The 24,313-nt window shown below is 33.7% G+C and overlaps 2 protein-coding genes across 5 annotated transcripts in view; one reads left to right on the top strand and one right to left on the bottom strand.

Moving 5' to 3' along the window:
* The window catches only part of AP4S1 (adaptor related protein complex 4 subunit sigma 1), a 67,627-nt gene extending 65,833 nt beyond the window's left edge, over positions 1-1,794 (top strand). Inside the window, exon 6 of the mRNA XM_027870087.1 lies at positions 1,671-1,794. The gene's annotated coding sequence lies outside the window, so the exon portion shown is untranslated. The remainder of the gene's footprint in view (positions 1-1,670) is intronic.
* HECTD1 (HECT domain E3 ubiquitin protein ligase 1) overlaps positions 1-24,313 on the bottom strand; it is a 107,415-nt gene that overhangs the window by 11,061 nt on the left and 72,041 nt on the right. For 2 of the 4 annotated variants that reach the window (XM_027870078.1, XM_027870079.1), the window contains exons 22-38: positions 23,386-23,709; positions 22,627-22,793; positions 22,349-22,525; positions 15,802-16,638; positions 14,766-14,987; positions 9,487-9,620; positions 8,674-8,796; positions 7,482-7,638; positions 6,485-6,707; positions 5,544-5,598; positions 5,127-5,309; positions 4,524-4,731; positions 4,357-4,442; positions 4,009-4,136; positions 1,801-2,002; positions 1,242-1,379; positions 31-638 (exon numbers count right to left, since the gene is read on the bottom strand). In XM_027870078.1, coding sequence (XP_027725879.1) covers positions 31-638; positions 1,242-1,379; positions 1,801-2,002; positions 4,009-4,136; positions 4,357-4,442; positions 4,524-4,731; positions 5,127-5,309; positions 5,544-5,598; positions 6,485-6,707; positions 7,482-7,638; positions 8,674-8,796; positions 9,487-9,620; positions 14,766-14,987; positions 15,802-16,638; positions 22,349-22,525; positions 22,627-22,793; positions 23,386-23,709 — 3,972 coding nt within the window. The remainder of the gene's footprint in view (positions 1-30; positions 639-1,241; positions 1,380-1,800; positions 2,003-4,008; positions 4,137-4,356; positions 4,443-4,523; positions 4,732-5,126; positions 5,310-5,543; positions 5,599-6,484; positions 6,708-7,481; positions 7,639-8,673; positions 8,797-9,486; positions 9,621-14,765; positions 14,988-15,801; positions 16,639-22,348; positions 22,526-22,626; positions 22,794-23,385; positions 23,710-24,313) is intronic. The other 2 variants (XM_027870081.1, XM_027870080.1) reach the window with 2 other exon arrangements.

Raw genomic sequence — 24,313 nt, forward strand, 5'->3', positions numbered from 1 at the left:
ATCAGGTTTAAAAAGCATTATAAATCTTACCCTAAATCTTCTATGCTAAGAGGAGGTCCAGAACCTGATGGATTCTTCAGCATTAGATCCTGCAATTTTGTGTTCTTTTCATCTTCTGAAAGACTTTTGTTGCCTAAAATTTGGCGCCTTTTAATAGCAAGATCTTTAATTTCTTTTAAAAATCTGGCTCTATGTGGATTTACCAGTTCAAAATCTTCCCAAGTTAAAATCCCATTAAACCAAGCTGGGGGTTTTGGTTTGGGTGGATCAAGAATAAATTCAGATTTTGAATCTTCTTCAAAGCTTCCTACTGAGAGTGAGTCATGACCTTCTTCTGTAGATGCTTCAGACTGACTTTCAGTACAGTGTAAGTCTCTATCACCTCGTGACTCATAAATCAGTTTACTCATATTGCTTTTAATGTCACCCATACACATGAGTTTAAAGAAAGGCTTAGAAATGGGTAAGTCCACAAGTCTATTATCCTGAATGCATTTGGCCAAGAAAATTCCAAGGAAATGAAAGAGCTTTGTGATTCTTTCAAGTTCATCACTATCTTGTGGGAATGGTGCAGTAAAAAGTCCACATGATCTTTGTACATAGTACCCAGGGGGTTTCAATCCACCTCCAAGATCAACCTGAGTGTTGTAAAAAGAAGAAAATAATTAAGACTACAACTGAATCATATGATAAACTAAGACTATAATTTTCCTATTGGGGGACCAAGGGAACTCACAAACACTATTTTTTGTCCAGTAAATTCTAAATTAATATTTCTGGTGACTGAATTGTGTTGTTAACAAGCAATAACCTAATTATCAATACTAATATCACAATATTCAATAATAAAAGTTTCTCTAGTTTAGCGAAGGCGTAATTACTAATGTGACTTTACATTATACCTTAATTCCGAAGACTCCTTTTCAAGATATAGTTGAGTCAAGTTACCTACCAACAAAAGTCATTACAAACTATATATAGGAGAATGGGGGATGGGAGGGTGCCCCATAAGACAAGAGTGAAAAGGGAGAAGTTTTAAATTTTTAAAAATGAAACACTCAGGTTTGATAGCTTTTCAATTCAGGTAACATAACAAGTTTGTCGTTACTACTTACATATCAGTCTTATATTTCCAGAATTCTATAGTTCACATGCCCTTAACATCCTGACTTTTTTGGTCCCAGGTTCATGAGTGGGTATTTCTAAGTTAGTGAATATAAGATGAGGAAAATGGATCTTACATGACGAGATTCATCATCGGGGAAGTCATCATCACAAAGCCATGTTCCCAGTTCAGTTCTCTGGAATTCTGCTGCCACCAAAGCATAAAATTCTAGTGTAGGTCCCAAGCCAGTCCCTTCTTCTCCCAAAAACTCAACCTAAAATAATGAAAAGATTAGGAAAGTGAGCTTAAATTTGGTTATTAAAATGTTTCAATAAGGTAGAACAGAGATTGCACATCTCATTTTAACTTTTCTTTATGACTGAGTCTATGTGATTTATATATCATTCAAACACTATAATTAGCTTAAAAATAAAATTCTTCAATGTCTTTGTAAAGATAAAACTTGGTATTTAGAAATCACTATGACAATAGTAGTTGCTATTTCACTAAAGAGGTAATGTAGTAGAAAATAAGACTGTGAGTCAGAACTCTGTTTTTATTCTAGGACTATAAATATGAACCATGTGACACTTGGAAAGAAGTTACAAACTCTCTGGCCCTCAAGTTTTACATGTGTAAGTGAAGGAGCTGGACTCCTTTCCACTACAGAAAACATTATAATTCAAATGCTGTACCTCTAGAACTGATTTCCGATCTGCATGTATTTGCATAACATTCTCAGCCCACTCCATCAGAGAATCGCCACGTGGAACTTTGACTCTTTCATGCTTAAGACGACCAACTCTAAACTCTCCTGGATCATCTCGTCTTACAGTACTTGTTGTTCTCGTTCGTTCAACAGTAGCCTCGCGTCTATTCTGTAACCACACAATTGCTCTGAAAGAAAAAAAAAATCATGTGCAAATGTAACATCATATTTGGAGCTAATAAATTACCTATGCTATTAAAAATTGTTAGTTAAGACACTTTTTTAAAACACAGAAAGAGAATGGAAGTACAAATTTCACCATCAACAGCAAATGTACAAAAGAAATGTGGAAAATCTACTCCACACTAAGTCTAAGAGAACAAATATTACAAGCCTCTTAAATAATAATTTACTATGTAGTACCTACCTATGGAGTAAAATTACTCAAGTATTCTTTACTTATAGCATAAATCATCAATTACATTAAAACTAACTTTACAAGAAAGGGGTTGTTATTTGTGTGTTATGTATGCACATATACACATACATGTATATTTATATGTATATAGAGAGGAGGGGGTTGGAAGAACACATAAGTTTAAATCTTACACATGGCACTTATTAGCTGAATAACCATGAACAAGAACCTTGAATTCTTTGGGCCTCAATTTGTTCAGATATAAAATGGGGATAACTCTTATAATGATCTGATGGCTTCTGTGATACTCAAATGAGATACTCAAAGTAAAGCGTTTCAGAAATCATAAAGTGTAATATGCAATTGAGTTATAATTTTCATAGCTCTATCCACATGGGAAAATACTTGAAAGTAATAAAATATGAATACTTCTCATATTATGAAGAAGTACTTTGCACATTTAATAATCTCTAAAGTGTAGAGAGCAATGTAGCTATGATGAGCATTATATTTACAAGGCATGGAGCATTAACTCAACCCTCTCAGTAGATTTTATATTATTTTCAAAATATATTATGAATGAAAAGCCACAGGATTAAACCACCTTTATAAGCATGCTGCTGCTGGGTACTATAAAAAGGGTACTATTTGACATTTGAACATTTTATTTTGTAATTATCACAAGAGCTGAAAATAAGGTAAGTATTTTACTTGCAGCAATAATGTATGTCTTATAATAGAATTTAAGATGGAAATAAAAATATTTTATGGAAATTAATGTTTGGCAAAAAATGTAATTCTAGCTGTTAATAACTAAAATACTACAGAACTTTAAGGAGCTTTTTTGATAAACAAATTTCCTATCCTACAAAATTAAATTACACTAAGCAAGGATGATGCCTGGCACTCTTAACCATTTTCCAGCTGGCAGTGTTTCTTCCATTCAATGCAATTCAATTCAGTAAGCTTTTATTAAGTGCCTGTTATGTGATGGACTCTGAGGAATACAAAAACAAAACTGTCTGGGTTCTCAAGGAACTTACGTTCCATCTAGTATCTTATATGTATGATATGTAAAATATTACACAAAAGTAATGCCCACAATTGAAAATAAATTAAGAAATTAAGAATTCACTTTAACGACCACTTAATTCTAAGTTGAAATAAACCCCCTTACGTTTTGACTAGAAGTGCTGTTATTTGGAAGTATGGAAGTATTATATGCTATTATATGGAAGTATAGGAGTATTATATGGAAGGAGATTCACTAATTTATGTAAAAATTTTACCAGTATATAATGAAGGCAAATTCTTTTATCAACCTTCAGAATTTATATAGATATATTTCTTGGAAGAGTGTGTGAGCTTGCTATTGGTCTTCCCATAAAAGAATTTCCCCTAAATAATATTTTTGTCTTTGTTTGGATCACAACTTCTTTTAGAAAAGAAGTATTTTGAAGCCTGGGACCATATCTTCTACTTTACATAAAACACATCTTTTTTTCTGCCTTCCTCCCCCTTCCCATTTAAAACATGTTAAGACTTATATGTAAGCTTACTGAAAGCAACAGATGCACAATTCAAAATCTTTCCCCCATTCTTCTCCAAATCAAAAGCAAATAATTAAAGAATATTTCAAAGCAAAATTTTATAACCATTAGGCACATTCTAAAAGATTACAGCAAGAAGTATCTAGTAGCCCTAACTATGGTACTACTTGTTAAGAATACTATTACTATGTTAATAAGCAACTTCTGAAAGAGACATATTTCTCACCTGGATGCTCCAAATGCTGTACATGTGAAATAAAGCTGCCTGGTTTCAAATGGTATTAAGAAGGGACATTTGCTGGTTAATTGTTCACACCAATCTGGCAGAGCCCCACTTGCTAATGCCAATGGTTCCTGAAAATTATTGTATGAAACAATGGTCTCAGTACTATATATGAATTAACAGAAAAAAGTAAACTCTGATATATGATTAAGGAAATGCAAAGCATGTCAAGGTCCAAATGAATAAAAACAACCAAAAAAAAAAAATCAGGCAGAGAAGAACATGTCAAAGAAAGGACTTCAAAAGCCCAACACTTACAGTATGCATAGCTCATTGGTCTGGTGTAATTACCTCAATCTGCTGCAAGATTTTCGTAGTGATTTTTTTGCTTGTGAATTCATCTGGTGGAAAATTAAACTGAAGCTGCTCATCTCCTTCTGTAAACATTAATAAAAATATAAAAACTTGACTTGCTTTTTAAATGATACTGAAGAAACCAGACAACGTTCCTTACATACCTTCTTGGGAAGATCTTGAGTAAGGGTCACTTGCAACTATATACAGAATACGTAACAACTGCAAAACATCTTCTACTCCACATGAATTCTGTCCATTGCCTGCTTTGGCCTGTGGCTGTTCTTTGGCCAAACTAAGAATATCACAATTTTGAAAAGTAGAAATGGCTCCCTGGCTCAATCCAGACTTTGATCCATGCTCACAAAAATCCTATAAAAATAATAAGTAAAATTAATCATTAAGTCATATTTTTAGAATAAATGAAAGGCTAAATCTATCATTTAAAAATGGTTACTTTGTTAAAAGTTGCAGAAAAGATATGCCTTGTCTATAAAAAAGTACATAACTCAAACTATAATCAATTTCTTTTAACATTAAATAACTCCTAATTAGATGCATACATTTATAAGAAATTTTATTAGCATCTGACTTCATAAGACCAGATTTTAAAATAAAATGTTGGAACATGGACATCATTAACTAATAAACAAGCTTCTAAGAATACCCCATTATTACTTTCCTTCTCATAAGAGGAACCTACAAAACTGCAAAATGAAGCACCCAGCCATTCCCAAACAAAACAGTATTTGGATGAGGACATATACCTTGTATGCAGCTATAAGCTGAGAACAATTTCTGTTTTTCCTAATACTTTTATTAGTGCCGGTTAATTTCCAGTGGCGCAGGAAAGCGGAGTCTGCATTCTTCTGCAGGTAGGTTATCAAGTCATTCTTTGGTAATTCATCAGTGCCAAGGTACTGTTCCACATGCTCTATAGACCAGCAACCCTACAACAGGAAGAACCAAATGTTGGTTTTTCCTGATAAGTCTAAGATATTTTACATGCATCACACTAAGATATCTTTAGGATCATGCATTTAATAATTAACAACTTATTTCTAATTTAAAATTTTTAAATACTGTTAGTATTTTTTTTCTATATGTTTTATCTCATAAACAGCAATATGTTGGTTATTGACTAAGAGCAAGAAATAAGAATTTTAAAAATAAAATGTTCTTACCATCTTTCCAGTTTCCTTTTCTTTGTCAGAATCCTTCATCTCTCTGTACATGATTCTAAATATGAAGATATTATCCAAATTAATTAAGCCTTTTCTTAAAGTTTATTTCCAATGAAGTTTATTTATACTTTAATAAGGATTCACCCTTTGGCCACATCCTGAGGGGGATAATAAGTATAAAATCTTGGGAGAAGTTTTATGAACAGAAACAGAATAGGTTACTTCAAAACCAAAACAGAGATAAAGCAAAAGAGGTCACTCATTGTAAAGAAAGATATATGAACTGAATATTCATCATAAATACAAACCAAGGACACAATAACAATTGCAGAAATCCTGATTAAGTCATAGGGTGCTGATAATGAACTTGATCAACTACTGGAAAGAAATATAACAGACTGGAAAGCTATTTGCATCTGAGGTTATATTAAAACAATAACCACAGGCATGGATGAAAAAGGATATTTTTAGCATACAGCAATTATGAGAGAAGTTTTCTAAGACAAAACCCAAAAATTTAAAAATGGATTTGGGAAGGGAAGTGAAGTGAAGGAGGGAATCAGAGACTAGAAAAAGAAATTATTGGTCTGCTTACTTCCTTCTCCTTCCAAAAACTGAAGTGTTCCATAAGAGACTTTGGTAGTAAATAACTACTTTTAAAATGCATGCTTACTGTAAAATATGTCAACCATCAAATTACAAAACTATGTCAATACAAATATTCTTTAATACTAATAGTTCATAGTTCCTGTGACATTAAGTCTGACGTACAGATATGCTTTACACATATTGAAAGAAAAAGGTCAAATAGGTATTTTTAAACAACTCTACAAATTTTGGTTTATAAAAAACAGAACTTGAACTAGTGTCAGAAACAGAGTTCAAACTTGAGCTATTTCTCATCACATGCTATGAAAATCTAACTCAAAAAAATCTCTTACGTGTATGTTGGTTCCCAAATACGCCTAAGTTTATCAGATTTCACATTGCCATTACAGGAAAATTGAAGTAATTTTTGTACATAGTAAAAGATAGTTGATCTGAAGTTAGTGAGGGGCAATTCGACTTCACGAGTTGTTCCAAGACCTGTTACTTTCAAAGTAAGTGCTAATCGAGGTGATGGAGTACATTCAACTTCTTCTAAGAGCTCTGAGTGAGGTGTACCTACAAAATTTGAAAACCATATGAGAAACCACCACAATAAAACATACAATATAAAGCAGAAAGCCCACTGCACCAACAGGCAGAAGAAATATTTACTCCTTCCCTTCTGCCATATATTAGCTATATGAACAACATCTTATCTTCTAAAGGCAGGGGGATAAACTTGATCTTATCTATAGGCACCTTCTAGCCTAAACACTTACCTTCATGTACTACAGATTAGCTAGGTTTATTGAGGAAAGTGCTAGACTGTAAAACATGCAATTACTTTCACAATTAAGCAAAAATGCCCTTTCCAACTTTTTAAAGTAAAGAGTTTCACATCATGTTTTTTAAAATTTTACACAAAAATCTTCCATGACAATAGTTTATTAAAGACCAAATAGGATCAAGTCCCTAAATTTTGTAAAATTAGCAGAAAGGTTAAGCAGTGGTTCCATATTCATCAAGAACCCTTTTGAAAACAATTCTCTTTTTAAATAAGGATAGAAATCTCAAGAAAATCAAATTTATGGTTTCAGAAAGTTATTTGTTCTTTATCATAATGAATAGCAACACCTCGGATTTATCAAAGTATTTTGTACCTGGAATGTTCCTATTTACATGATTTTGTATTTTCAGGATGAAATAGAACAGAATGCTTCTGTTTCTGTTAATTCACACATTAAACCAGTACCTTCTCTTTCTAAACTAACTACATGAATATTTTATTTAATGTCTAATAAATTGAAATTAATCAGAAGATATAAAATATACACTATTCTGTCTACATACCAGGGGGTGGAATTTCTAGATCAGTTGTCTGCTGGACATTAGTACGACCAGGTCTGGGATCAAAAGCAGGTACTAATGCAGAAAACTGACGTTTTAGCACATAATCATCATCCCAAGTTCTCCGACGCCCTCCTTTAGTTTCATACTCCTCCTCTTCCTAATAAAAAAAAAATTCCATATCAGCCAAACATTACCTGAGTAATAATTTTATGCATATAAAAGAAATGCAATCAAATGAAATGTTTCTAGCAGCAAACTGTTTCTACATAGTCAATAATTTAGTAATATAGTACAGCCATGTGTCACATCAGAGAAAAAGCAAATACAGATTTACATATGTAAAGATTATATACAAAAGGAATTACACTACCAAGTTCCCTTGGACTGTAACTAAAAAGATGGGATATGCTAAATTTTAGTAGTTTAAGATCACACACTCTCAAAAGTTTATGTCAAAAGAGATGTACATTCTACAAAAATGCACTTCATTTCCCCTAACTTTTTATTCCTGGCCAACACTATTAGTGAATAGTAAGTACTTGCCCTGATGTACTGCTAAATTTTTTTACAGCAGAAACTATACAAGCTTATGTAAATACAACCCTCTAACTTAAGTTTAAAAAAAAGAAAAGAAAAAAGGGAAACCCCCTATTATAGTTACTGGACTGAAACCAAAGCAGCTAAACATATAGCACTTTCAACCAGCATAAGCTATGGTTATATATGCTACTGGCATTTATGTTAGCTTAGCCACCAAGAAACTTTTCTTAGCATGCCACAGAAAGTAATGAAATGTGACCTTGAGAGGCAAAGTATCAAATGCCAGAAACTTTGCCAGTATGAGTTTTCTGATCCTCATGGCCAAGATGAAAGAGTTCAAGACAGACTTGTGTCTCAGCTACCACAGCTATTCTCATTAGCACAGCAACCCAGGCACCCTGCTCCCCTCCCCACCAACAAGTCCTTTTTCACAAGTCTAAGGAAGTAAATGTCCAGGAACATATGTGTCCTACAAAATGTCATCTGCTGTTCTTCTGTGGAGATTCCTTTTGTTTATCTACTCTTTTTCTTAAACAACAGCATATATTCTTCTAAGCTCTTTTTTGTTATTCTGTAGTAAAAAAATTTTAAATATATTATAGGTTGAGGTAAAGCGGCTAAGGTTTAGGGATAAAGATGAGATAAAGTCTACCTGTTCCCCAAGGGGCCGGCTGCCTGCTCCAGCAGGGACCTGTGGCAGCTGCGATGTGACAGCATGGTGAGTCACATCAGAACGGGAACCTGCCCGACGTTGGAGGGATGGACGCCTCAGGATCTCAAAAAAAAAGAAAGAAAGAGAGAAAGAAAGAAAGAAATGTAAAAGATTTTTTTTATTACATTAGGACTATTTCCTCTACCTCAACCAATTTTTCTCTGAAGCAATCAATTCACATTGATATTAAAACTGAGAACTTTATCTCTATAGGTCACTTTCAGAAGAACTTAAAAAAATGAACTTGTTTGTAAGCATTCTTCTTTCTGATCATAAAGCTGTAACCAATTTATTATTCATTTTCTAAGCCACAGATACTAAAAATTGCTTCTATCTTTCCCCATTATAAATTCATTTTATTAAGTTTTATCAAATAGAAGAGTTAATATAGGGAGACCCAAACTTAAATAAAGTTCCTATAAATAGGTTTTTTCAGGTAGAGGACTTAGTTGGATAATGATGAAATAGTCTAATTTAGTCCACTAAAAAGAAACACACAAAAGAGATGCATCAAGGTGCTATAATTCACAGGAAGATACACTTCAGTGCCATGGTACAAACTCTAAATTTCATGATCCAACTTTTCTTCCCCATCAGTCAAAACATTCATCACTGTACATGGAAAAGATTTTTTAGTCACCAATTTCCCATCTAAGGAGCTTTTCCTTGATTATCACACTTTTAATTTAGCATGATTTTTTTGGGGTACTACTTTCCTATATTAATGAACAAAAGCCAAGAGATTTTCTATACCATAACTTCTTCATACTCTTGATCCTCCTGGTTATCATCTTCATTCTCATCATCTTCTTCATCTGGCTCAGGTAAGTCCTCATCATCATCTAACTCTGCTAACAACGTACTTGCACGACAGCTATCAAGAAAATCTAGAGAATAACATCAATAATTTTACTTTCAAAGTAAACAGTGAACTAACAAAAAATACCTTGCATCTTTTATGGCCCAAAAAAACCAAGATAAAAATAAAATAAAGTGTGAAATTCTATATTAAGGGTAAAATGACCCAAATATGATTATAGGAGAATCTGTAAGGTAAACTGGCTACAAATAGGTAAGACAGTGAGGACAAGATGCAACAGTCATTAATGAAACAATCTAACAGAAGGGAGGTAGCAAAAATGTATTATTTTATATACTTTTCTCCATGGTCCACTGGAAGGGAAAATTATCTAATTGTACTGATTGTACCCTTTCTTAAAGCTGCCAGAAGGCACTCAAATAGGTAACAGGTGTTTCTTTTTCCTTCTTTACTCTAGGAGTCAACATAACAGAATACGATTAAAAATTTCAAACTAGATATCTCACAAGTTAAATTAGGTCCTCTAAATGTTATTACACTAACATAAAAGAGTATTTTATAGATATGTTTAACCTGTGTTTAATAGATATGTTTAAAGAAGAAAGGAAGAACGTAAAGGGTATAGCTTAGTCTCTTTCGTTCTATCTACTCTTCCTATATTAACACATTAACACGTTCCCTTGCTGCATATGCTTAGGTATATACACACTATGTATACACATGTATGTGTGTGTGTGTGTGTGCGTATATATCCGTCCATGTATGTGTATATACATGTGTAGGTGTATGTATATGTATGTATATTTGTCTATGCAGTAGCCAAGAACTATCTTTTACATTTTACACAAAAGGTAAAAGCAGAGAAAGCCAATTACTAATCAAAAGAACAGGAACTAGTTCTTGATTCAGATCCTGAGATAACTTATATAGTCTATATGGTTCCAAAGACATAACCACAATGTCACTACAACATGAGAATACTCAGAAGTTCAAGGAATACTATATCCAAGAAAGAAATGGGTAGTCTTCCCTCTCTTGATTTTCACTTTATCATGTTGTAACTTGTTTGTTTGTACATAATTGTCCACAAGTTATCTTCTCCATTATCTGTGAGCTCCATGAGAACTGGAACTGTCTTGTATCCGTCTTTGTATCCTCAGCACTAAACACAATGCCTGGCACATAGTAGATGCTTAATAGAAGTTTACTGACTGACTAGTAAAAAGTTATGGTCTTGGACATCTATACACAAATGTAAAGTACAACAAGCAAGATGAACTGAACATCTTAAGGCAAAGAAGAAAAGTTGACCTGACAAGTATTACAAAGATATGATGGAATAGGCTCCATGACTGGAATATGGATTTAAAAAAAATAAAAAGTAGGGTGAGAGTAGAAAGACAGCACTGCACAATTAAGCCTATTTTGGGGAGGCAGGACTTCATAGTAATGATACAGCAGCCCCCAAAATCTGATACAATCTTGGGCTACACTGAGAAGTCTTACTTCCAGGAGAAAGAAGGTGAGAAAACCACTGTACTTGACCTAGTCAAATTGTATCAACAGGGAAAAAGGAAAAGAACCTATATGTTCTAAAATATTTATAGGAGCTCTCTTTGTGTTGGCAAAGAAATGGAAATTGTAGGGATGCCTGTCAACTAGGGAATGGCTAAACAAGTTGTGCTTTATAATTGTGATGGAATACTACGGTGCTATAAGAAATGGTGAGCTCAATGATCTTAGAAAAACATGGATAAACTTGCACAAAACAATAAAGAGCAAAATAAGCAGAACCAAGAAAATGTTGTATACAGTAACAGCAAAATTGTTTAGGAACAGCTTTGAATGACTATGTCATTTTGACTATAATAAATAACAAAATTAACTACAAAGGACATATGAAGGAAGACACTATCTGCATCCAGAGAAAGAACTCATAGAAGTATGTATAGAAAGATTTTACGTACACACACACACACACACACACAAACATTTGTGTCTAATGGTAGCCATCTAAGGGTGGAGGGAGGTTTAAAAAAAGGAAAAAAAGAAATTTACATGATAACTTTATTATATATTTAAAGGAATAGCAAGTCGTACATAATGGATTTACAGTTTCATATGCAATCATCTTTTTTTATTATACTATACTATCTTATGGATATACTTGTTTTATTCCATAAATTATTTTAAATTTAAATAAATTTTAAAATAAAAAAAAAACCAGTATTGTGTTCAGTTCTGGACAATGCATTTTATAGAAAGACCACAGATAAGCAGAAAATACCCAAAGGAAATGAGAAGAGAAATAAATTCATGCCATGAAGAACGGTTGAAAGAACTGGGAATATTTAACACAAAGAAGAAACGACTCAGAGGGTACATGATAACTATTTTTAAGAATTTTAGGGGGCAGCTAGGTGGCACAGTGGATAGAGCACCGGCCCTGGAGTCAGGAGGACCTGAGCTCAAATCTGGCCTCAGATACATAATATTCCTAGCTGTGTAACTCTGGGCAATTCACTTAACCCCGATTGACTCACTAAGAAAAAAAAAAGTCCTCTCAAGAATCTTAAAGATGAGAATTACCAAAACTCAAATGTACGCTTGAGGTAAATGGGAGATGGCGGCACCAAATATCCGTATTTGTGATTTCCTCAATGCCCAGGATAGAAATGCCCTCTGCTGATGCAGATCAGCTACTCATTATTCATAGCACTGGTCATCAAAGTGGGGACTAGGGACCCTGGGGGACAGGGACACACCTTAACTCACAGGTGGTGTGACTAACCAAGGGCAGAGTGGGAAGACAGAGTGTACACTTCCATAAACAACTATGGATTTGTCCCCACCACAACTACGCCATCCCCCTTAAGCTCTCACACCACTGGTCTTCAGGGATCTCAATATTCCCCACAGCCTCAAGGCAGTTAAAACATAGCCATACCCAGACATGCACAACTCTGTGAAAGCCAAATTCTCAACTACAACCCCATAAACTCCAGCATTTCCCACCCCACACCCTTCTACCACTTGGTGACCATAGCAGGTACTCCTTAACAGCAGCCTGGGCAGTCTGGAGAAGCAGCCTGAAGAAAGCTCCACCACACCCACACTTTTCATTTTTCATAGATAAAGAATGAATAACCCAAGATAAGGAAGCAAGAAATTACATTATCTTTCCTCCCAAACACAACCCTCTTTCAACCTCTATTTCTATCACAGACACCATCATTCTTCCAGTATTCCCTCAATTTCAGGTAGTCCCTCAATTTCCCTCAACTTCATATATCTGATTAGTTGCCAAATCCTTTAATTTCTATTCCCACAACACCTCTTGTATTTGTCCCCTTCCCTATATTCACACAGCCTATTACAAAAGTCTCATAATTGGTCTCCCAGCCTGAAGTGCCTCCCCTCTCCAATCTGTCCTCCATGCAGCTACAAGTTCTGGGTGCAGTCTGATTAGGACACTCTCCTATTCCAGTAGTATCATAATGACTCAAAGTTCAAATATTATCTCATCTGTAGTGAATCCTTTTTAAATTCTATTTTTGCATAAATTTTCTGTCTAAAATTATTAATACAGTAGTATTAATATTGTATATAATATAAAAATAAATAAGCATTCATATATGGGAGTACATTTTTTTTAAACTGATATGAGTACATGAACAAGAGTTTGGAGATTACTGGCTTAGTTAACACTGAGAAGTTAATGACCTGTACACTTCTATGCATGATAGGCAAATCTTGAATCCATGTTTTCCTAACCACAAGGTCAGTTTTTTATCCACTCTGACATACTGGATCTTTTCTAATAAAATTTACCCCAAAATGAAATGAGCTAGCTGCTCTGGGAGGTAGTTAATTGCTCCTCAGTAGAAGTCTTTAAGCAAAGTCTAAATGACTTGTCATGCTATAAAGGGGAATTCTTGTTCAGTTATGGAGTTACACTAGGAGGACTCTGAAGTCTCTTCCAACTCAAATTCTGCAACTTTCAGAAAAGCAGAAAAAAATTTGAGATTTTAGAGCTGGAAGAGACTTTAAAGATTATACAGTTCAACCCCTTCATTCCTTACTAAAGGAAATCACACAGACATTATATGTAGTAAGTGGCAGTGCCAGGATTAAACTTAGGCCCAAATTCAGGGCCAGTACAATCTTCCTAATCATTTCCCTACTCAACAAGCTTCAGTAGTTCTTCACTGCTCACTGAATAAAATATAAACTACTTTTTAGCATAGTATTCAAGGGTTTCTATAATCTAGCTCCAAATTACATTTCTAGCCTTATCTTTCAGTACCCCATCCTCTGCTTCAAACTGGAATGACTTCTCTTACCTCCATGCACTGGATCCCTCACGCCAGAAACAGCCTTCCCTTGATCCAAGTGAATATCTAAGGAAATTCTTCTCTTTAAGGCCAAGTCCAGGTACCATCTTTTCTATCGTTTTCCCTGATCCCCTCTCTTTAAATTTCTTAGCCTACCTACCATGTTTGATTCTATACATTACCATTTTAGAACTTCTCTTTTAATTATTTGTCTGTGTGTCTTCTTCACTGGACTGTAATTTCATAACAGGCTTAACTCATTCCTTTGCACATATCAAGTGCTTGATAAATGTTTGTGGAATTCAGATTTCATTAGGTTGAACCAAAATATGAATGGTCACAAAATATCAAAATTTAGATGTTAATGGCAAAAAGTAAAAGATCATATGGTTTGAAGGATGAGGATCCCTTAACATATTTACAATGTAGAAAACAAAACAGATAATAAAATAAAACTTCGTAATACAGAAATATTAACTGCTGAAAACACAGGAAGAATCATTTTTATAAAGATCAGTTTCAAAATATTATTTTAACATAGCTTATTCACCTGCACTTTTATTTTTCTTTCCTTTTGGATAAGTATTTTAAGTACACTATTTGCTAACACAGTTCTCCGAATGCCCTCTTATAAACTTCAATGCTTATCCAAGCAAGTTATTTAGCATTTTTTTGTCTTTCCTATAAAATAAATCATATATCTACTTACTATAAAGTCATGCCAATTAAGATAATTTTTGATTTCTTAAATCAAAACATTTAAGTTAGAACATAATGAGTGCTTCTTTAAACATTTTTAAGGAAAGGTCTAAGTTCTCCCAGGAGAGAAAAAGAATCACTATATAAAACCATCAAGTTAAGACTTAAGAATAACTTACCATACAAGGAATATTCTGCTTCCTGACCTGTGTCACTCTCACTTGATGTTGATGTGAGACTGGTGGTTAAAGTATTACTTAGTGACTGACCAACTGATAGAACTGTTGTTGCTGTGGCTACATTACTGCTGCTAGTAACACTAGATGTTGACATTGTCACTGTAGACGAAGTACCAGTTGTAGTCAAATTAGGGAAACTTTGGGCACCCATAAGAGGAGAAGCTATAGATAAAAAGATAGTAAGTTAAAAATAAAAAACATGTCCATGTAAACAAAAACAGATGAAAAAATCAAAACAAGGAAAAGAACTTTTAAGCAGGCTTTGCAATAAATATAATGGTCATAAAGATTACAAAGTAACTTGGGAGATCTAACACCAAACTGTTTTACAGCACTATAATTTTCTCAAACTGTAACGAAAAGTGGCTGAATACAAACAGGAACTAAAATAATTAACCTTTCGAAGTCATGTTTTCCAAAACAAATTACTCTGAATATTTAGTCACTTCAACTGGAATCAAAGCTTTTTCCCAGCTAAAACTAATTTTATCAAGACCTAAGCAAAAAACTGTATTAGAATAACACTAATTTTAATAAAGTATGCCCAACTACTAACAGTTTCTTCTTATCAAACTTACCTCGCTATAATTACCTTAGGAACCAAAGACTGAAGCTTCTTTAGTTTAGAACGGAGTAGCCATGAGTTTTGACATTTTTTTTAAAAAGTGGTTTTTACATTTTTAAATAAACTAGGCTGTACAAAAACAGGAGGTGTAATAGATTCAGCCCTTGGACCACAGTTAGCAAGCCCCTAATTTAGAATATAATTAATTTTAGCCCTTCAATATAAAAAGAAGTCTGTTCAATTATTATTTTGATATGAAAACTGTTTTATAATTCAAAAACATTAGAAAGATATTAGAACTCCAGTTCTTAAAAGTAAAATAAACATAAGTCACTGATTAAAAAGCTCTATTTTACATCACTTAAGAGAGTTGAGAAAAGCATTGTCTTCCATAAGGAAAAGCTCACTTACTTGCAGTGCTCATCACATTCCTCCCCAGAGTATTAGTGTTATTATCACTGCTGCTTCGACTCAAATTCATGTTGTTGGTAGCATTGGTTCGTGCTATGTTTGCCACTCTCCTTACAAAAGACTCCAAACTAGAAGTTTCTCTAGAGGATAAGTTAGGAACACTTGCACTAGAGCTCATAGGGGCCCCAGCAGCCAACAAAGAACTCACTGAGAGTCTGTTACTTGCTGAAGAGCTAAGGGGTCTTTGTGAAGCTGCTTCTTTGTTAGTCAATTCAGACACTGAACTAACATCAGGAGAGCTCACACTCACAATCCCCATGGATATGGCACTAGCCTCTCCAGCAGGACGAACAGAACTATCAGGACCTAACTTCCTTTCAGCATTTTCACTTCCTGTGTCCGCTGTTAAGGTGCTGGTGCTCGCACTGGAGGATGACCCTACTTCAGCTTGAGGCATGCTTTCAGCAGATGAGAGAACAACAATCGGCTCATGGACATCAGTTCCTGAAACTATACTCTGTTCCATTACACTCTCTGATCTCCGCTCCATTTTGGTCGAACCCAAGCTGATGTCGCTGCTACTGGCCACGCTACACACAGAACTGCTGCTTCCTTTTCTACTTGAGGAGCCTGCAGCAGCAGAGGTCTTGTCTGGACAGTTGTTTTTCACCAAGCTGCTCCATGATTGTGTTGTGCCTGAAACAGTGGATGAAACAGGTTTGGGTGATGCCGCTGTATCAGGGTCGTACCCTGGTGCAAGCTTGAGGTCAAATTTTCCTTCTGCGCCCATACGGTAAGAGTTTGAGCCACCAGCATCCCAGGTGACATCAATCCAGCCTGGAAAGGGACAGGAGTTTGTAAGACCCAGCACAAAGCAGACAGGAGCGTGTCAGACAGAAGCTCCACAATATGGGATCAGCTTTGTATCTCTGAGTTATTAGAAGTCATTAAATAACTTTCGTCTGCCAACTAAAATTAAATAGGAGATTTGAAAATTAAATCAATTTAAATCCTTCGTCTCTGTAAGGTTAACAATGCCATCAGAAGGCCAGTATTCTTTGGGTCATATGATTCAAACAGAAAAGAAGAATAGATGCTGGAACTGGAGGGAAACTTGGGTTCAACTAGCTGTGTAACTAAGCAAATCACTGATCTTTGTGAGCTTACACTATCTTAGCTTATGGTTACTGTTAGAAAAGTGTTTTATAAAACTATCAAGCACTACAGAAATGTAAACTCTTACATGTCAACCATTTAAAAAAATCTATTCCAAGCAAAATTTTTATGTTACATTTCAGAAAAAAACTGGTAAATTCTTCAGTCTATTCTTTTTTGACAGTTCATTTTGATCATATATATACAAAATGAAAACGTAATTTTATTCACAGTGGGGCTTTCTGTTTCATTTTTCTAAGTGAATGCTTGTACAAGCACAGGGGAAATTAACAAACCTTTTTTTACTATGCTAAAGAAAATTATACAGTCAGGTGGTCAGTCTCTCTCTGGAAAAACATAAAATCATGTAAAATAAAAAAAACAACTGTTGGTTCACTGATAACATTTTGCAAAAACTGAAGTAGTCTTTAAATGTTTACCAATCCATAGGGAAATATTACAAATGAAACATTAACTTTTTAAAGTAATGACAATTTTTGTTATTTTCATCAGATTTTGAAGTTCAAAGATTCTTTTTAGTAGAACCTTATCATAAGATGGATTAGGCATAGAAAATTTCAAAACCAGTGATCTGGTCTATAATTATTGTATACTGTATTATTCATGGACATTTAAAATGAATCATAATAAATAATTATAATCTTTCAATTTCTATTAATATGTACCTGAAAAAGAAACCATTTTAATATGAAATAAAGGTAATTAAATTGAAGTCATGAGTTAAACACCAAACTGATTTGAGAAAGATAATAGTTTAACAATCTTTAAGATTTATAATCTAGGGGGCAGGTAGGTGGCGCAGTGGATAGAGAACCGGCCTTGGAGTCAGAAGGACCTGAGTTCAAATGTGGCCTCAGACACATAACACTTAAGCTGTGTGACCCTGGGCAAGTCACTTAACCCCATTGCCTAACCAAAAAAAAAAAAAATTTATAATCTAACCATTTCATATACAAAGAAAAATGTATACTACATATTTTCTTTTATTGAACATAAAAAAGTTATTGTCATTTTCAAATTTAAAAGTATATTTGAGGCAGGTAGGTGGCACAGTGGATAGAGTGTTAGATTTGGAATGAGGATGACCTGGGTTTAATCCTGCCTCAGATATTATGTCACCTTGGACAAGCCATTTAACCTCTCTTTGCATTAATTTTCTCATCTGTATAATGGAGAAAATACTAATAGCACTTCCCACACAAGGTTGTTGTAAGAATTAAATGTCATATGTAAAGTGTTTTGTAAATGTTAAAGCAACATACATGCTAGCTATTAATACTGGTGTAATAAATGATTTTCAACAGTTTCATGTTTTTATCTGTTACACAGAAGATGTAATTAATATTAAAACAAAATATTTGACCAGGATCTAAGGAAAAGTATTTTAATAATTCTAGACCACTTTAAAATGGTTTGAACATTACAAGCAATAGTAAGAAGTGCGTGGTCGCTTTAAATATTATTGGTCCTCCTAGAACTTGCCTGACTATATTCAAAACACAGGCAACTCAATTATCCAATGGCATTAATTATATGGATTTGAGCATACTCACAGAAAATCTTAACTGGATTTCATCTGCTTTATTTGGCTAGCATCTTAATTTGCTTTGCATGTAGGCTAGCCCTTTGAAATGAATACATTTCTTCTCTTGCAGAGAGAAGAAGATATGAGAGAGGGGGGAAATTTTAGAAACATTATTAAGCCAAATATAAAACCCTTCTGTATTTTAAGACTTGTTAAATGTAATCTGTTTCTTTATAGATAAATATATTCTCTCTGTCCTCTTTAGTTCCTCCCTATACAGACAGGATCAAACTTACAAATTAATTATATTATCAAAAATTTGGTTTTAATTTTTTGAAACTAAAAACACATTTTCCCATAGAAACATCATAACAAATGGTCATGAAGGCACTCCACAAACCCTTATCAAACTTACCAATCATAGTATATTATTAGTTCTATAGAAGATAGCTGATATGTATACCAATGTTTCTATGGAAAAAATACAGAATTCTAATTTGGGAGGCTAGATAGCAAGAATAATGATTCTCTCAGATCTATGACACTGGTGGGTAGCTCCTATCAAACCTTGGACAAGAGGTCCAGAAGAGATGAAAAATAAGGTGAGAGTCTGGTAAAGGAAACTGGGATTAGGGGTGCAAGCGTATGCACCAAGAGCTCCTACTTGGTTGGACAAACCATAAATACCACTTCGATCCAACTCAACTGAGTTTTTTCTTCAAAAACCTGAGGAATTGGCATGTCTATTCCTCTTTCTCTACAGATTTTTTAAATATTTAGATCACTTATCTAATTAGATTTTATTTGGTTTTATGCTAAACTCAACAAGTAACTACTTCTTTTGACCTACTAAAAGTACTACAGGGAGAATAGAATGGGTAACAGCTTGGTTTTAGCTCTAGACTCTTAAGACTTCGAAGGATCCAAACTCATTTTCTCCTATAAGACTATCCAACAATTTTTAATAGTGATTCCATTCTTTAGTGTTTCTAAGTGTGTGTTTACCTAACACTTAGCTTGTACAAATATTTGATTCGACTTCTGGATTCTCTCTTCTGTTCCATTAATTGATCTATGCTTTCTCCAATACTCGACAATTTTTATAACAATTATTTTATAACATTTTGAGATCTGATAGTGCTAGTTTATCTTCACTGGTTTGGTTTATCACAGTTGTTCACTATATTACTATCCAACTTATTTTTTAAATATGAATTTACTATAAGCTATCTACAATATATATTTTACTATAAACTCATCTAATCATATGAAGTAACCCATTGGTATGTTTATTAGTATTTCAATAAATCTGCAAGTTAGTTTGAAAAAAAAACCAAACATTTCTGTTATATTTGCTCAACCTAACCATGTCAGTAATATGTCATTTGTCTGTCAAAATCACTGAAACTATTTTTGTATAGCTCTCTTTAATGTGTGTTTCATCAAAGTTAATGCCCAAAAGAATTGGAAACTGAGGGGGTGCCTATCATTTGGGGAATGGCTGAACAAATTAGGGTCTAAGAATATAATACTATTTTGTTATAAGATATAATTAAGGGGACATTTTTAACAAAACCTAAGAAGACTTGTATAAACTGATAAAGAATGAAGCAAGCAGATTCAAGAGAAAAATTTATACTAGAACATCAATGTTATAAAAACAAACAACACTGGAACACTTAATAACTCTGATCAATTCAATGACCAACCATGATTCTGGAGTAACAATGATAAATCATGCTACCTACCTCCTGAATAAGAGGCTATGGATTTAGGGAACTGAATGAGACATATATTTTTGGATAATGTCAATGTGGGAATTAGTTTTGCTTGTCAGTACATTATTTGCTACAAGGGTTCTATTTTTCATTTTTATTTCTAGGAGGTGAAGGAAAAGGGAAAGGAAAGAAATGCTTGTTGACTGAAAGAACTAAAATGTTACTTAAAAGAAATAATTAAGATTAGGATCTTTTTTTTTTTAAAGTTAATCACACACAATAAAGTTGATACTCAACATATAATACTGTGTTGTTAAGTAATTTAAGGGGAGAAATGTAGGTATAACATGAGTCCCAAGAAAGAACAAGGACTGAAACTTTTAGAGAGAAGAAAAAATTTGTGGAAGAAGAAAATAATGGAGTGTTCTTCTTATGGAGAAGTGTTCCACTGAAGACAAACAAAAATGGAAAGGAACACAGCTTTAGACAATCCAAAATGCCTTATCAAATATAAAAGTCAGGGCAGCTAGGTGGTGCAGTGGATAGAGCACCAACCCTGGAGTCAGGAGGACCTGAGTTCAAATCTGATCTCAGACCAGACATCTGACACTAACTGTGTGACCCTGGGCAAGTCACTTAACCCCAACTGCCTCACCAGGGGAAAAAATATATATATATATAATACATATATATATATAAATCTTTCATATTTGAGTTTAAGAGAGGATTAAGTTGGTTTGCACTGAAAATTAACTTATACAGACACAACCTCTCTCCCCAGTAAACATTTGGTAAATAATTATTTTATAAGCTACAAAAACACATATCTCATATACCAACTCTCATTAAGATAAAGACTGTTGGGCAGAACTGTTATTAGTAATTATAATCTTAAAGATCCAAAACCCAATTCTCTAGATGCCTCAAAAGCTAGGAGAATCTTATCACTACATATAATACCAGTCAAGCCTATTTCCCCTGTAAAATTGCAGCAGTTACACCTTGACTACTGCTAAATATAAGACAAATCAATCTCTCTTTGCTCTTTCCTTGGCACTAAATTTATTTAAAAAATAACTTAATTAGGAGAAAAGTGTTATTATTCATAGAGATTGCCAAAACATAAAGTTCAAATTTTGACTTTTAAAAATGGTCAGTTCACATGCATAATAGCTGATTACTATTTTAAGGTATGTGAACAAGAAAAAATGGAAAATACGCTTCCTACTGTTGTTATTTGGAGAGTCTACTGAAAAAGATCCACATGCTTTCTGATAGTTCTGATCAGCATTATAGGATAGATCAAACTAAAAATCACCACCAAGAATTGTTCATAGTTAAAAACAGCAATCTCTTAAGGGAATGTGGATATTAACTTCAGCAGCAACGCTCTAATGTGATACTGAGGAGGTATATTTAGATAACACTGAACTTAAGGAAATAAATATTAAGGTCAAATAATCAATGGAAAATACACTCTATTAATTTAACTCTTGTGAAGATCTTGTGGAGATCTCACAAAGAAAGGGAATAGTAGGAGAAAGGGAAAGTCAACCACACAGACCACTCATGTTCTTGTGTAATGGGAAGTTTTTGAAATGCTTTTTAATAGGATTTATAGTACCAAAAAAATAAATACTGCCTGATCCAAGTAAAGCCAGAAAGATAAGAAATCTACAGTATATTATAAAATAAAAGACAAATAAGAATATTTTAACTACCAAGCTAAAGAAAGGTAAAAAAGACATCTGTAAGTTATGTACATGATGAAGTAATATTAAAATTTCAGGTACTTTTACTTATACTATCATAATAATCACTTTTTAAAAATCACCAACATGCAGAGATAATTTGGGATCTTTAAGTTTCTCACAATCATTAAAGTGGTACCTATTTCAATTCTTTGTAAAATAAACTATGACTGCTATCAAAATCAGAATTCAGTATCAAAATCAGAATTCAGTATCAAAATCCTGAAAAAAAAATTTGGAATATACCTATTCAATCTCTAAAATATTACTGAAATGGAGAGAAAAAAGTACAAATCAATTCCAAGTTTTGACAAAAAATACCAATATGGTATTTTTAAAAATCCCATTAACTCTCAAATTCACAGGTACCTACTGACCATTATGTAGTTCTCCTGTGACAGTGCCTTCTCCTTGTGGACTGCCATCCTGATCTCTCCATTTCCAATCAATTCCTCGTATTACCCGGGCTCCAGGAACCATGTACTTTAAAACTTGGGAGCGTACCAGCCGTCGCTGCCTTCTTAAATTAGCCTCTGCTTCTTTAGCTGCTTTTCCTATAAAATGACAATTCCAGTACTGTAACAAACAACTCACATTTGAAAACACTTTATTTTCTATCAACATTAGAAAAAATTGCTACATATTACTTCTTTACCTAGCTGATCTTCACACACTCCATTCACAGTGCCATAAAGTTCAAATCCAGATAAGGAGAGGTAGTGTGTTTGGCCACTAGCATTCTTTCCCATTTGTTTGATTCTCACATGCCTCCATCCTTGTTTCTCATCCTTTGGTGGATCAAGAGGCCATGTTGCCGTTGACCTTTTTAAGAGATGAGAAGAATATTTCAAAATGAATAGTAAACATTTTAAAATGAATTTCAAAATGTTGCTATTTAATTAATATACTATAAACTCTCATCAAAAATAATTTTAAAAATGATTTAAAAAACTGACAAAAAAAGACAGACATGCTCAGTACACTGAATTCTTGGCTTTCAAGAAATATTTGACAACTCCCCCAAGAAACCGACATGTAAAATTCCTTACAATAATGTTAACCCAGAAAACAAAATTAAGCCCCCCCAAAATAACAGATTTAATATGCAAAATGCAAAAATATGACATTTTATATGAATATATTTAAACTAACTTCAAAGCTATGCTTAGAACAGTGCCTGGCAAATAATAACTGCTTAAAATTATTTGTGATTGAGCTAAATGTTCTAGGTCTTTAACACCCAATTTTCTAATATGCAAGTTGACAATATATATTACATTAAGAAATTTCAAATTCTAAATAATTGCTTTTATAAAATATATCTTCCTAAAAAATTATACAGAAAAGTAATCCTAAAATACCACATTACAAAGAAACAAAGTTTCCCAATTTGTAAAGACAATCCTCAACTAACCCTGGTTCATTCAGACTACAATCATCAACATGTGTATACAAAGTAGTCCAGTTCTGTCCATCTTTGGATACTTGGAAAACCCAGTTCCTAAGTGCAGATCTTCCATAACCACGAGCATGGCGTAATGTATATGCTGATGGAATTACCCACAGACCAAGATCTATGGCAAACCAAGCATTCTTATCGTCATTGCTATGACAGTTAAGGGCTGAACTATCCCGGCTTAGGATGTCTTCTAAGCGGCCATAAGGCAGATTTCTTCCTTCTGATGATGTTACTACCACCAATCCATAGGCTGCTGGATTAACCCACTCATACGCAGTTCTAAAGATATAAAATCAAAATATTAGGAAAATGTTAGTGCTAGTTACATTGATTCCTTTTATTTTTTACAATGAGGAATGGACAAACCCATGAGTTAAAATGGAAATGCCACAGGCAGCAATAGTCACAATTAAGTATATTTCAATCTCATTAAATACACAAAATATTAAATAATTTTAATACGTTTTCATCATCTATAGATCATCAATTATTAAATGCATTCAAATATATCTAAAACAATTGTTAAACCTGGGTGATTCCATCATGATGACTTCACTTATTTCCTCCCACTGATAGCAATCTTGGTACCATATAAGGTTATTGATAAAAGATAAACCCTGAAGCTCACCTCATCTAACCCTTCACTTTACAAAACTCACTTCAGTTTTTATGTTTGAGAAATGACATTTTCATTTGAGGAAAAAATCAAGGTATCACAAATGGGATGTTTACAGCCACCCATCTAACTCCCAATCTCAGAAAAACAAATGAATAACAAAAAGTGCTTTAACTACTACTGACCTATATGCTGCCTATAGAAACTTTGGGGAAACGGTTTTTGCATGCAACTCAAATTTCCTCAATGAAAATATATGAAAAGGGA

The sequence above is a fragment of the Vombatus ursinus genome, unplaced genomic scaffold (genome assembly GCF_900497805.2).
Source record: "Vombatus ursinus unplaced genomic scaffold, bare-nosed wombat genome assembly UNPS02014794.1, whole genome shotgun sequence".
Classification (NCBI taxonomy): Eukaryota; Metazoa; Chordata; class Mammalia; order Diprotodontia; family Vombatidae; genus Vombatus; species Vombatus ursinus.